The sequence below is a fragment of the Pollachius pollachius genome, assembly GCF_949987615.1.
Source record: "Pollachius pollachius genome assembly, chromosome: 17".
NCBI lineage: Eukaryota > Metazoa > Chordata > Actinopteri > Gadiformes > Gadidae > Pollachius > Pollachius pollachius.
Genome location: NC_136950.1, coordinates 2,755,871 through 2,771,024, shown reverse-complemented (window position 1 = coordinate 2,771,024; position 15,154 = coordinate 2,755,871). Strand labels below are relative to the sequence as shown.

Genomic DNA, 15,154 nt, shown 5'->3' with positions numbered 1-15,154 from the left:
TCTTTTCAGCGAGGACCTCGGGTTGTGTTCAAATGCCTGTCTATTTTAAAAAAGTAAGATACATGGATCGAATGCAAATTTAAAAACAAATAGCACATGAATTGTATTACAAACGATCGATTCTTTAAACAGACAAGTGCCACTACTCAACACAAGCAGTATTTCCAACGTGTTGTTATAAACAGGCATTTGAGAAGTCACCTCACGCTTGTCTTCGGAGCGTCGGCTCCAGGCCCCGCCCCGTGGAGCTATAGCCCCGCCCCCCACCCCGTCCTGACGTTCAGCGATGGGCGGTCCGCCACAGCGAGAGCGACGGGGGCGTTTTCGTGCGGTTGCGGAACGGTTTGTTGCGGGGAATGTGTGATTAAAGTCCCGCAGCTAATTGTCCCCTTTCGGGGCCCGAGTTCACGGCACGAAGGTAGACGCCGGAACAGGTAACGTTTGGTTGCATGTTATGTCATTGCTCGTCCACACTGTCACTGTGTCTAGTCGGGTATCTAAGAGGTTTCTGTGGTGAGATCTGACCCCCGCGCTGCTGTGTGTTTCTGCTCTGGACGGTGAAATGGAAGCAGACAGATGACAGAAAGACAGAATCATACCGCTAGCGTCTGTGCAAATGTGTTCAACGCCTATAGCCGGAGGTTTAATCATGAGACATAAGTGATGAGGAGAAATGCAAATAGCGGCGTTGGAAATGCAAGGCAGCAGCCTATGTATTTTGCAATCAATTATTCAGAATTATTTCCCCTATAATGTTATTATATTGCAGCGAAAATCTTGCAGAACGGATGTTGATGGATCTATGCCTATCCATATAAGGAGAGCAGTGGCCTCCGAAACTGATGTTAAATAGGAGTCGACCGAGGGGAGATGGGGAGGATGGAGATGTGCATTTACCAAGAACACTTGAATGTTACACCAACGTCATTCCATCATGTCTGGAAAAGGAAACGTCATATTTGCATGCAAGGTCGTTATTGGCTGTGTACCTACTGGGCTGTGTGTTGCATGTTATAGACAGGTGAACCCAATCGTTTGTGTATGGGTGTGTGACTGGCATGTTATATGTAGGTTATGTGTGCATAGAATGCAGCAGTATCGACTGATATAGAGCTGAGAATGTGTGGATTTCAGTTGACAGCCAAACAAAGCAACCTATGAATTGCAGTGACGAATATTGGATGAATACACACTGACACACACAAATATATACACACGCAGAAGACACACACACAGACACCTACACACACACACACACACACACACACACACACACACACACACACACACACACACACACACACACATGCACACAGGCTTTAAAAGGATGGCGTTTCCTCTGAAATCTGTTCCTTGAGTTAAGTGCCTCTGGGCGGCTCAGAGCTCCTGGCACAGGGACGACTTTGAGACCTAACTTATTAATTAACACTAGGCACAGCGTCCATTTTAGGTACAAGGATATCAAAGGTGTGTGTGTGTGTGTGTGTGTGTGTGTGTGTGTGTGTGTGTGTGTGTGTGTGTGTGGTGTGTGTGTGTTCATGTACTGTATGTATGTTTGTGTATCCCCAATGTGTGCATGTTTTCATTAAGGCAAGGCATGTGTGAGTTTTAGTCACATAAATGTGCGTGGGTGTGTGTGTTTGTGTGTGTGTGTCTGTCTGTCTGAATTTCTATATATGCATGGTGTGTGTGTGTGCATGTGTGTGTGTGTACACATGCGCACCCGTGTGTGTGTGTGTGTGTGTGTGTGTGTGTGTGTGTGTGTGTGTGTGTGTGTGTGATGTGATGATGTCAGAGCTTTGTTACAGACACAGAGAAGCCTTGTGTCCTCATGATTAATTCATGTCCAGCTGCCGGATAAAGACAGAAGCATCTAGTCACACAGGCCCAGGCACATGTACTTAAGAGCAGGGTAGGATAAGTACTGCCACTTCTACCAGCCCCCTCTAGTCCCAGGGACAGGTCTACTACCAACCCCTATAGTCCCAGGGACAGGTCTACTACCAACCCCTATAGTCCCAGGGACAGGTCTACTACCAACCCCTATAGTCCCAGGGACAGGTCTACTACCAACCCCTATAGTCCCAGGGACAGGTCTACTACCAACCCCTATAGTCCCAGGGACAGGTCTACTACCAACCCCTATAGTCCCAGAAACAGGTCTTCTTCCAGGGACAGGTCTACTACCAGCCCCCTGTAGTCCCAGAAACAGGTCTACTATCCGGGACAGGTCTACTACCAACCCCCTGTAGTCCCAGAAACAGGTCTACTTCTACAGGGGGGTCGGCTTAGCTCTGGAAGTAGAGCAGTTGTCTTGTAACCGAAAGGTTGCTAGTTCGATCCCCAGCTCCTCCTAGCTGAGTGTTGATGTGTCCCTGAGCAAGACACTTAACCCTAACTGCTCCTGACGAGCTGGCTGTCGCCTTGCATGGTTGACTCTGCTGTCGGTGGTCAATGTGTGTATTAACCGGACAGGTCTAGTACCAGCCCCCTATAGTCTCAGGGACAGGTCTAGTACCAGCCCCCCATAGTCTCAGGGACAGGTCTAGTAGGTCTAACAGGTCTACTACCAGCCCCCTATAGTCTCAGGGACAGGTCTAGTAGGTCTAGTACCAGCCCCCCATAGTCTCAGGGACAGGTCTAGTAGGTCTAACAGGTCTACTACCAGCCCCCTATAGTCTCAGGGACAGGTCTACTACCGGGGACAGGTCTACTACCAGCCCCCTATAGTCCCAGGTACAAGTCTACTGCAGGGACAGGTTTACTACCAGGGAAAGGTCTACTACACCCCACGAGAGAGAGAGAGAGAGAGAGAGAGAGAGAGAGAGAGAGAGAGAGAGAGAGAGAGAGAGAGAGAGAGAGAGAGAGAGAGAGAGAGAGAGAGAGAGAGAGAGAGAGAGAGAGAGAGAGAGAGAGAGAGAGAGAGAGAGAGAGAGAGAGAACAAGGGTCTGTTGAGAGGTTCTTCCCTCCCTCTGCCCGGGTATCATGGATGAGACTAATGTCCTGCTGAGGGAAGTGCATCTGTTGTGTGGCTCCGCTGCATCCTTCCCCGGCTCCACTGTGAATGTCAAGCCCCGCTGAACAGGCTCCAGGTCGTCATGGAGACAGGATCAGCAGCATACCCCCTCCTCCACCCTGTTTTTTTTGTTGTGCAGAACAGAGGCAGGTAGTCAGTGTGGCACTGGCCGCCCCAGAGCCCGGCCACGCCCCCTGGTGCTTGGTTAAATGACGGTGGCAGCGGCTAGCCCTCCGGCAGTGAGGAGGAAGCTGAAGCTCTAATGGACGACAGCAGAGCTCTGACACTTTGTATACGTAGAACGAACTAGAGATGTAGCAAGCGCCATCGCACACGCCACGCATTTGTTTTCTGCATCTGCTGCGGTGGGAGTGGGGGGGGGGGGGGGTCAGTGGGGCGATATTTTAAAGAGAGACTCTAGTCATCACAGAGATGTGTTTGTGTCCCCCCCCCTGGTTGGCGGGAAGGCGTGTGTATGCCCCAGATGGACCAATGAAAAGGGAGTGTACACGGCAGCCAGAGGGTGAGAGACACTTCTCTGTGGAGGCCATGTTGGAGAACATTTCAGCAATCGTTTTCACAGCGCGGTGGTTGTTATTAGATGTATCGTCTTATTGTATCCCGTTTCTTTGGTTTACACACACAACCAGTGCCTATCGATCGCCCGCCGTCTCCCCGCTCTGAACCCTGCGTACTCTGCCTCATCACTCCTCACAGCCTCCCTCTCCCAGGCCCCTCTCTCCGTCTCCTCTGCTGTCGCAAATCCCACTTTCCTCTGATATGTCTCCTCCCTCTCCCTCAATCCCATATCTCTCTCTCTCTCTCTCTCTCTCTCTCTCTCTCTCTCTCTCTCTCTCTCTCTCTCTCTCTGTCTCTCTCTGCGGAATTGGAAGATTGCATCAGGCGAGAGTGAAGCAGAGATTATACTGTCAGATTAGTGGGCAGGAGCGCCATACATAATCTGGACACACACACACACACACACACATACATATACACACACTCACACACACACACACACACACACATACACATACATATATACACACACACACACCCCGTATACACACAGACACACACACACAGAAACACACACACTCACATATAAACACACATGGACTCATCTCGAACACACGTGTCCGTAGTGCACGTGGACTCACGTGCACAGAGCAGAAATCCAAAATGACCGCACACTTGTTGGTTTGGTGTAACATCTGTCTAACTACACTGTCTCCTCCCTCCCCCCCGCAGGGTGATGCGCCATTGGCCACTGGGGGGCGGCTGTCCTCTCCACAACCTGCTCATCCTTTGAAGCATACGGATACAGGACCAGGACCAGGACCAGGACCCCCCCCCCCCCCCCCCCCCCCCCCCCCACCTCCGACCCTCCCACCGCGTCACGGCGGCCCCATCGCCCACTGAAGTCATTCGTGCCAAAGCTAGATCGGGTGGAGGCGGAGGAGGAGGAGCCAAGATGGGCAGCCCGGGGTGCGAGGTGGGCCCGGCCGGGCCCCTGGACCCCATGGTGCCCCTGGAGGCGGCCTGCTGTGAGTGCGGCCAGGTGCACCGCTCCAGGGAGAACCACCTGTACAACTACCGGCTGGAGGTGGACGACGACCTGGTGTGCCACATCTGCCTCCAGCCGCTGGTGCAGCCGCTGGACACGCCCTGCGGTCACACCTTCTGCGCCCGCTGCCTGCGGAGCTTCCTGCAGGACCGCGACTTCTGCCCGCTGGACCGCACACGGCTGCAGCTGCAGGCGTGCCGTCGCTCCAGCATCCTGGTCCACAAGCTGCTGGACAAGCTGTCTGTGTCCTGCCCCCACGCCCCCGCCTGCTCCCTCAGCATGCCCCGCTGCGACCTGGAGGCCCACCTCAAACACAGGTAGGACCCCCCGCAGAGGGGTGCTGGGAGGGCTCTAGGGAGCAGGGGAAGGGGCAGCCCGTCTGGGTTGTGGTCCCTGGGGATGGAGCCCAGTACCTTTGGAGCCCAAGCGTCCGGGCCAAGGTAATATGCTGTGACCCTTTGCGTGTGTCAGATTTAAATGATTCAAAAGCGTTTGTTATTAATTATCGTTACTCAATAATTATAACATCAATTGTAACAACACTTATAACATCAACTCAAATAGAGTGTTGCACTTTACATTAAATCCTACATATTATTAGACGTATATACATTATTTACTGAGCATGTCGATTCATACATTCCTCCACTGTTAACAGCAGGGTAGTGACCATCTCTCTGCACTCCCAGTAAATAACATCTTAATTCCTTCCATTGCTGTTCTTCACAAATGCAAACTCAAGCCACACACACACACACACACACACACACCTTAATGCCCGCCCAATAGGAGCTGTAGTGGGCCTTTCTATCCAAGTGCACTCGTTTCAACCCCATACGGTCTCGTGCCAGTCCGCATAGTTTGACTCCTGACGCGTCAGACCCAGGTACCGTGAGACCCTGAGGGGGATTACTGCGCGGTAGGTCATGTGACGGGGGATTAGGAGCTCGCTAGCACCACTGTCCTCTGGCTCTGGTTGGCCACACATCCTCTGTGGACTCACTGCGCCGCCATGCTCAGCAACTTCAACTCCAAGGATCTCTTCAACACCTTCTTCTGCGAAACGGCCAAGGGGAATCCGGGTCTGTGGTGAGTCCAGCCGTCCGTCCGTCCGCCAGGCCAGCATCTTGCCCTCAGCGGCTTCCTCTCCTCTCCTTCCTCGAGCGGTTCTTCAGTCTTCCTTCTTCAGTCTTCCCCTTGATTCCTTTCCTTGCTGGTTTTGTCATAGTTTTCTTCGTCTTCTGAAGAAGAAGTCTCCCTTTGGTGTGGGCCGCATCGGTCAGTCGTGCCCGGTGCTGATGTTCAGACGGAGGAGGAAAGGAAAGGAAACACAGGGAGACCTTTACAATGCTGGATGGAAATTGCAAATTGAGTGGACCTTCATAGTTTGAATGGCCAGTAAATACTTGGAGAAAGTAAAGAAAAGTAACTGTGACCTTCTGTGGAAAGAGGATATATTTTGTCCTTCCTGGGATTATTGATTGATAACATATAATACAATAATATTGATATTGTTGCATTATATTGTTATTGCTGCATGCCTGTTTGTTGAGTGCTGACCTGAAGTTAATCAGGTCCTCGATATAAGCTGTTCAGCGCTTTATTTAAGTCTTAGAGGAGATTGTTGCTAACAGGCCTATCCTAACAAGCTGTTGCTCACAGCGACAGGCTTTTCCCACAGTCAGCTCTGTGTTGCTGACTGTTGAAGTCTTCCAACCCTCTCCTCAGCATTGGGTTTACATTTAAAACTTGATTTAGATGACAAGATCCCGTAGGAACCCAATAATAGCTCCAAAGTATAAAGTGACAAAGTATAAACTTGTTTCACTCTGTTGTAGATGGATGGCCATCAATTGGTTTGGGTCTGTGAGTTTCTTTCTTTTCGATAAACAGGTTCCAGTAGGGAGGGAGGGAGTGATCTTCCCTCTGGTCCCATTAGGGAGGGAGGGGGTGGTCTTGGGGGTGTTCAATAAGTGTCAAAGATTGTGTCTTTGTCAAGTGTCTACCAGATCAAACCAGCAGACACAACTGTCTGGCTTGTGCTTGTACTTGTCTGCGTGTTTGTTTGTGCGATGTGGGATATGTGTGTGTTTTTGTGTGTGTGTGTGTGTGTGTGTGTGTGTGTGTGTGTGTGTGTGCCCGCAAATTGTGTAGTTGGGGGTTGTGGTTGGTAGTTGGAGTCCCGATTCACTGAGACCCTGTGGTTGTGGTCCATTGCCCCCAGGTGCCCCGGGACCCAGACCCAGCAGACGGGCGTGGATGGCCCGCGGTGCAAAGGCGGGGACAGGGGCGTTGCAATGGTGACCAGTCCCTCCAGATCCCCCCGGTCGCCGCCGGAGACGGACCTGAGGGACGCCATCCCCTCACCGGCCCCCGCGCCCCCCCCCACCACGGTCTGCCGCAGCGCCTCTCTGTGGGCGGAGGAGCCGGGACTGGACAACCCCGCCTTCGAGGAGAGCACCGAGGAGGAGAGTGAGTGGGGGCCCTGGGGATGGGTCCCTCAAAGGGCCCCATGTATAAACGAAAAGCCCTTGTTGAACTTGTTGAAATGCTGTATTTCAGTCAATTTAGAGCAAATGATTGACAGCCTCTCTCTCTCTCTCTCTCTCCCCCCCCAGGCGTGGTAGGGCTGGAGTGCGTTGTTCCCAGGGTCAAGAGGCCCCTCAGTAACCCCTGCATCCACCTCCTCCGCTCAGTTAGCTCCGCCTCCTCTGGCTGGGACTGCTCAGAGTCCCCGCCCCTCTCGGCTGAAGAGGGTATGACCTCACCCCTACCCTTCAGCTAGGTGTCTACTTCATGGTGAATGCTGCAGACAGCCAGGAATTAAATGAGTAGTAAGAGTTAAGGGAGTTCACCTAATTGCCGTATGTAGGAGCTAGCATAATGAAGCAATTCTTTACTAAGAGCAGGGAACTATGTTATGTCCTCTTCTTTTGGACATTTAATGAATGAGAAACAGAGACAGAGAGAGTAGGCGAGCAAGAAATAGCGAGATAGGGTTACATACAAAGAAGGTGAAAGATAGTGTGAGAGAAAGCGAGCAGCTCTCAAAAGCATCACGCTTTTGTTTAACGCCCAGCCAGGCTGATGTATCTCAGGGGAGCTCAGGTTTGTGCGTTGAATAGGACACAGCGTGTGTGTTTCCTGCCGGTGTACATTGAGGTTATGTGTGTCCGTTAGGCTGCGTGAAGCTGCCCTCCCTCCCTGAGGGGGAGATCACCACCATAGAGGTGCACCGCGCCAACCCTTACGTGGAGCTGGGCATCAGCATCGTGGGAGGCAACGAGACGCCCCTCATCAACGTGGTGATCCAGGAGGTGTACAGGGAGGGGGTCATCTCCCGGGATGGCAGGCTGCTCGCTGGGGACCAGATCCTACAGGTGCTTCTTTCTGGATCACCGTTATGAATGCTCTTAGTACGAGTCTTTCATAATTGATTCAAAGCTTATTACTTAGTGTTGGACTGGAGATTCGACTATTGACTGCCAACCCGTTCCAGTTGTCCTGCGGCCGGTTCCACTACCACTCTGCTGTGCCGCACTGCCTCCTGACCTCCTCCTCCCTGGTGTCGTCTCTGCGTCTCCCCCTACAGGTGAACAACGTGGACATCAGCAACACGGCCCACAGCTTCGCCCGCTCCACGCTGGCACGGCCCTGCACCTCGCTGCAACTCACCGTGCTCCGGGAACGCCGCTGCGCCTCCCGGGCGCCGCCAGCCCCCTCCTCCTCCTCCTCCTCCACCCCCGGCATCCCCCACGCCCCCTGCTCCACCCCCGAGGGCGCGCCGGCCAGCCCGGCCAGCCTGCGCATCACGCTGACCAAGAGGGACTCGTCGGAGCAGCTGGGCATCAAGCTGGTGCGGCGCACAGACGAAGCGGGCGTGTTCGTGCTGGACCTGCTTGACGGGGGGCTGGCCGCCAAGGACGGACGGCTGTGGGGCAACGACCGCGTGCTGGCGGTCAACGACCAGGACCTGCGGCACGGCACCCCGGAGCAGGCCGCCCAGATCATCCAGGTACAGAACCTGTGTTGGTTCCTCTTTGTAGTTCTTAAACCCCCTTTGGAAGTCTTTCTTTGTGGACATTCCCGATGGCGTGTTTATCTGGCCTTTGGAGGTCATAGGTTAGGACCTGGGCCTGGGAAGCCCTCTGAGAAGTGGGGTTAAGGACTTTACACGTACAAGTTATTTGACACATAACAGAACATCTTGCAAGACGAAGAGACCAAAAATGCGAGTTCCTCAAGTTCTCCTGCTGCTGCTGTGTTCATAGGCCAGCGGAGAGAGGGTCCACCTGTTGATTGGCCGGCCCACCAAGCCGACTCCGCCCCCACCTCCTAAGTCAAGCTCCACCAGAGACCTGTACTGCCTTGACCACTTCCTGCCTAACCACAGCGGCAGCCCCAGCCCTGTGCCGACGCACCCATCCCGCGCTACCACCCACCGAGTAAGCACACACACCTGTGTGTGTGGGTTGGTGGCTGGGTGGGTGTGTGTGTGTATATGCGTGTGTGTTAATATGTGTGTGTGTGTATGTGTGTTTGTTTGTGAAAAGACTCCCAGACAGCGTCGCCAGATTGGGTGAAAAATTGGGCCCAATCTGGCAACGTTGCTCTCAGGTTTCTTGAATGTTTATTCTTGTAAATGTGGCTTCCATGCCGAGGCGTTGTGTAACTACAGCTTCAGGAAGTGATCTGATGTCACTCGTCAGTTAACTCAGGGTCATCCCCAGTTAGCCAATCAGATCGTTGATCACAATTCCCAGCTTACAGCACAGTGTAAACAAAGTGAGCAGGAGCAGAGTCTTAGGGACAAGCACAAGGCCTTATCAGGTTATTGTAGCGTTTACAATAGTTAATACTTCACATACGTGATTGTTGTTTAAGAGGAAAATGACCATGTTGCAATGTTCAATGAGCTGAACTGACAGGTCATCATTTTGCTTCATGGTTCAAAAACAGAAGCCAATGTTTATTATTGTTGGGCTGATGTGCCGCAGATTCTCAGATCACATTAAAAGTCCCTACACCCGACGTACAGAGAAATCATTGAAAACATGAAGAAAATACTTTTATTTTGAAACCAGTGTTATTTGGCCCTCTTTCTCCAGGACCTCTCCCAGTGTGTAAGCTGTAAAGAGAAACATATCACTGTGAAGAAGGAGCCCCAGGAATCCCTCGGCATGACCGTCGCCGGGGGGCGGGGCAGCAAGAGTGGCGAGCTGCCAATCTTCGTGACCAGTGTCCAACCACATGGCTGCTTGTCCAGGGACGGACGAATCAAACGAGGCAAGTTAACTGTGGCGCTTGAGTTGAGTTGATGGGGAACTAATCCTCGCCCCTTGTACTGGGAACTACAACAACACAGCTAGAGTCTTCTTCATTCCCTGGAGAGACACTCTGGCCTTTTATTGGAGGTTCCTGACGTACAAAGAATGAAATAGAGCATAGTTAGACCAGCTTTGACCTTTGAAAACACATTCACTAGTAACAGCATGATTGTAGTATTTTCTACTTTTTAGTGAAGTCAATGAAAGTCATTGGGTCACGTCATTAATGCAGTTAGGGCTTAGGCCTATAGGTGGGGCATAGTCCTACAGGTGGGGTTTAGGCCTACAGGTGGGGCATAGTCCTACAGGTGGGGTTTAGGCATAAAGGTGGGGCTTAGGCCAACAGGTGGGGCTTAGGCCAACAGGTGGAGCTTAGGCCTACAGGTAGACGGTGAACCCGTCTGAGATCCCAACACATCCATCCCACCAGACAGCCACCTCTCTTCTAATCCCTTTATCCCGTCTCTCCCGCCGCCGCCCCACCCTGATCCCACAGGCGACATCCTGCTGAGCATCAACGGCCAGGATCTGACCTACTTGAGCCACAGCGAGGCGGTGGGCACTCTGAAGGCCAGCGCGGCCACGCCCGCTGTCCAGCTGAGGGCCCTGGAGGTGTCCCTGCTGGAGGAGCGGGGCCAGCAGGACCAGCTGCTGGCCCACAGCCACGACAGTGACTACGACGCCAACTGGTCCCCCTCCTGGGTAATGTGGCTGGGGCTGCCCAGGTGAGTCCCCCCCTCCCCTCCTGGGTCATGTGGCTGGGGCTGCCCAGGTGAGTCCCCCCCTCCCCTCCTGGGTCATGTTGCTGGGGCTGCCCAGGTGAGTCCCCCCCTCCCCTCCTGGGTCATGTGGCTGGGGCTGCCCAGGTGAGAACACCACCCCTCCCGCTGATCTGGAAGGAGAAGAAGAAAGATTGATGGAGAAACTTCATTGATTATTAAAGTAAAGTAAATCTAAAGATGGAAGCAGCCTTCTGTATTTCCCCATTAAGTGTGGAAACAGGGACAAAGGTTTCATCAGAGAAATGAACTACAGAAAAATAGGGGAATAATAGATTACCCCAAAATGGATTCAAATGTCATATTCAAACCAAGAGTTCAACAACAAAAGTTAGTGTTTATTTCCTCTATCTTCCTTCCCAGTAGTGTTTACCTTCTCTATCTCCACATTCCTTCTTTATCTCTCCCTGTTTCCCATCGCCCCCCCCTGTGGACACGCTGCGTTCTGATGCTGCTTCCTGCTCTGTCCCCAGCTACCTCCACAGTAGTCACGAGATAGTGCTGCGCCGGAGCCACCCGGGCAGCTGGGGCTTCAGCATCGTGGGAGGGTACGAGGAAACCCACGGCAACCAGGCCTTCTTTATCAAGACCATTGTCCTGGGAACACCTGCATACTACGATGGGCGCCTTAAGTGAGTCATCAGTCTTCACACCCATGACCCCACCCTGCCCCAGCATACACACACACACCAGCGGAGCTGATAACCCCAGGTGCTGGTGGCGCTGGAGCCGGGGCAGCCTTCGCCCTCGTTATTGGCTTGGTAAATCTTCTAGAAAAGGTAAACAATGAAAACTAATAATGTAAATAGACTGAAAACATTCAATGGAATTAAAGGTTTCCCTTCAAAAAACATACCAGTTTTAGATGGCTCGCATTGTTGAAAGACTAAGCAATGTTCTAGGGCGAGTTGACTAGCGAACACCAGAATGCCGCTCTGTGATTTCCTTCTGTGCGTCCTAGGTGCGGCGACATGATCGTGGCGGTGAACGGGCTGTCGACAGCGGGCATGAGCCACTCGGCGCTAGTGCCCATGCTGAAGGAGCAGCGGAGCCGGGTGGCCCTCACCGTGGTCTCCTGGCCCGGGAGCCTGGCCTAGCGCTGATGCCAGGCCCTCACTGTGGGGTCCTAGCCTAGCCCTCACCGTGGTGTCCTGGCCCTGTCCGCTGATCGTCCACTCCACTGAGGAGGGGTTCCCAATTAGCTACATGAGTCCACACCGGGATGTATACACAAGGACCAAACCATTCAGAACTGTTGTAGATGCATCAGGGTTCCCCATCAGTCATTCTGGTGAGGGGTTCTGTGTCAGAGTGTGCCACATCCCCCTGTGGAGTTGCACCCCTCACATGGTCATGTTGTCTTCACTCCCATCCACACGGAGGGAGCCTGCTTTGGTTAGCTGACCTAGCAGCAGGTTGTCCTCCATCGTCAATGGGCTGCAGTAGAACCCTTACGGAGGCAACATTTAAGTAGAACTAAAGCCTAGTATTAGACCCCCCCCCCGAATGACCCTCTGCAACGGCGAGAAGGCCATGTGTCACTTTATAAACATTTTTATCTGCAATACCAGTGCTGTCCAGCTGACTACGCCCAAGGCCTTACTAGATACCTGCCACACCCTGGGGCCGCCTGCCCCGAGGCCTCATTACCATGGCGTCCAGCCGTCCTCCCACTGGAGTTTTCTACATGTGTGAATGTGTATTCTGTTTGATTAATAAAGCTCTCCTGTGAAGGAACAGTGCCTGCCATCTGTGTGAAAGTGCTAGGCCATTTGTAGCGCTTGTCGTCAAGTTTGCAGAAGTCTTGAGCAGCCAACTTGTTGAAGAAGAGGACTCAGGCATGCTGATGATTTACTTTATAAGCAGGAAAGAATAAATAAGCACTTTAAACAAAAAGGTATGACGCTTTCTAGCAAGACAAGGTCCATTGGTTGCCTCAAGACTTCTTGGTCCTGGTTGCCTCAGGAGTCAGCCATCTTGGTGCGCTCCAGCTTAGCGGCCAGCATGCAGCCCTCTGTCGAGGTGGGTTTAGCCTTCAGCGGGGCCGTGCCCCCGCCAGGCTTGGGGGTCTTGGGCCCCAGGTTCTGGAAAACAAAACGGTGAAATGTTCAAAACAAAAACAGGGCTCACTTTCATTGATAAAACTTGTGGGTAAACCATCTTACCGTCTTCCTTTTAGGGTCGTGCACCACTCCGTGTCGCCAAAGACTCTCCTAGAATATAAACAACATCTGTATATGAATGCCTCCATCTTTAACTAAATGTAAGGGTTGGAACATAACACATTAAATATTGCATTAGCAAGAAATATATCACTTAATATGTATCAGTTCTGTGAAGAAAGACTATGGCATCCTCATAAGCCAGAGTACTTTAAAAGACTGGATTCGTCCTCCAAGCCAACAGAATGAAAAGCCTCCACCAGCTGGACGAGGCCCCTACCTCCAACCGCTGAAGGGGGCCCCTACCTCCACCAGCTGAGGGTAGTCAGTACCTCCACCAGCTGAGGGTAGTCAGTACCTCCACCAGCTGAGGGTAGTCAGTACCTCCACCAGCTGAGGGTAGTCAGTACCTCCACCAGCTGAGGGTAGTCAGTACCTTCATGGCGAAGCGCTTCCCACAGCCAGGGGAGGCGCAGCCGAAGGCCCGCATGCCCTTGTGCTCCAACAGGACGTGGCTCTCCAGGTGGAACTGCCGTGTGAAGCTCTTGCCACACTTTTGGGGGCAGGCCAGCTGTTTCTTCACCCCCAGGTGGACGTGGAGCTTGTGCAGATGCAGGAAGCGGTCGTTGTTGAATTGCTTCTTGCACTTGTCGCAAGGCAGCTTGACTAAAGAAACAAATTAGAATGGCCAAACTGGGGATGGAGCCATGAAATGGATTGGATCCCTTCAGGAGTCAAGTTAAGAAGTCTACCTCTGTGCTCCTTCTTGTGGGTCTGGTACGCAGACCAGGTCTTCCCCTGGAAGGGACAGCCGTCCTCCTCACAGGGGTAACCTAGATACAGAGAACAAACTTTCACTCAGGTTCGACATGTCCCTAGGAGCTGGTAGGGATAAGGCCTCTTGCCTGAGGAAACCAACAGGTAGACCGCAGAAGATGTGAATTGAGCCAAGGACCTGCCAGCTGAGAGTCAAACACCCTTAACGCTAGAATATCCTACCGATTGGAGGTCTAGTTCTCAAGAAGGTTAAATACAATAAGAAAAATAAAAAGATTAAAAAGCCCACACACCTTGATGGACCTTCTTGTGATGATCAAGTGTCCCACGAGAAGGGAACTCCCTTGTGCATCCAGTGACGGTACAACTGTATCACAGCACACAGACCATAGTGAGAGATGCCATAAAGCAACAGCAGTAATAACATCCGGGTGGTACTCACTGGAAGGGCAGGACCTTGGTGTGCTCATACACATGGGCCTTCAGTTGATGCCTCTTGCTGAAGTCCTTTCCACAGCCCTGATGGTTACACTGACGACAGCAACATTCAATCATGATTAATAAGCCAACAAACATTCCATGCACTCACCTTCAACAAGGGCGAGGAGTTTGGATAATATACTAAAAAGGTATGCTACATGTCTCAATGGTAAGACACGTTTACAGACACCAAATACCGTTACCAGTACCTTGTAGGGTTTGCCCTCGTTATAGTGGCTTTTATCCATGTGGTTTTTCATACTTGAATGGCTGACAAACGCCTCACCACAGCCATCAGCCTGGCACCTGCAGGAAACAAAACATTCATCAAAAGGTACATTGTACACCAGAGACTAAATACTGAAGGTTTGAGATGATGGGTGATGGTGGCAGAGGTTAACTTGTGGGGTCTGTCCCCACTGTGGTTGAGCTGGTGTCTGGTTAGTTGGTAGCGTGTGCAGAAGTTCTTGTCACAATCGTCACATGAAAATGGTTTCTGGGAGAAAGGAGGGATTCACAAGTGAAGAGGAAATAATGAATATTTGGTGGGAATCAGTCTTAGTTTCTTTTGCCTCCAGTTTGAAGGAATCGAACTTCAAACTCATGTTGTCAAGGGTTATGGTGAGTGAAGCTTCTCCAAGCGACACTCAACTACTTACCAATCCTGTGTGTTTGCAATTATGAGCCTGTAACTTCCATGACTTACTGAAAGACGCACTGCAGTCATGAAATGAGCAAATAAAGCTTTTTTTAATTTGTATCCTTTCCCCCATTCTTAACTCTAGTTGTTAGATGAAGCGTGGGTACAATGTGAATCAGAGCAGATCATTCACTGACCTACACCCACTGACTCAGCTGCACATGATTTAAGGTATTGGAAGAAACCATCTGAGTATATAAGGGGTGTCTCTTGGTCTGTAAGTAGAAAGGCTGCCTTGCCTCTCGTGTTGGACTAACGTAAGTCAAATGCGAATTCATTTCGTGGCAGGGTTTCAACAACAAATATTATATAATTTACTCTTCTAAAGTCTCCCAATTCTCCAAA

The 15,154-nt window shown here is 51.7% G+C and overlaps 2 protein-coding genes across 2 annotated transcripts; one reads left to right on the top strand and one right to left on the bottom strand.

The window, feature by feature from the left end:
- Positions 1-4,401: 4,401 nt before the first annotated feature.
- Positions 4,402-12,381, top strand: lnx2a (ligand of numb-protein X 2a). The gene is made up of 10 exons (XM_079754819.1): positions 4,402-4,901; positions 6,809-7,056; positions 7,203-7,340; positions 7,765-7,964; positions 8,177-8,599; positions 8,856-9,029; positions 9,693-9,870; positions 10,408-10,636; positions 11,164-11,322; positions 11,652-12,381. The coding sequence occupies exons 1-10, from the start codon at positions 4,492-4,494 to the stop codon at positions 11,785-11,787; spliced, it is 2,295 nt and encodes a 764-aa protein (XP_079610945.1). The 5' UTR covers positions 4,402-4,491; the 3' UTR covers positions 11,788-12,381.
- A 270-nt stretch (positions 12,382-12,651) lies between these two features.
- Positions 12,652-14,882, bottom strand: gtf3ab (general transcription factor IIIA, b; the record flags this gene model as incomplete). The annotated part of the gene is made up of 9 exons (XM_079754824.1): positions 12,652-12,774; positions 12,856-12,903; positions 13,289-13,518; positions 13,605-13,685; positions 13,923-13,996; positions 14,072-14,160; positions 14,319-14,415; positions 14,511-14,605; positions 14,769-14,882. The coding sequence occupies 9 exons, from the start codon at positions 14,880-14,882 to the stop codon at positions 12,652-12,654; spliced, it is 951 nt and encodes a 316-aa protein (XP_079610950.1).
- Between the last annotated feature and the right edge of the window lie 272 nt (positions 14,883-15,154).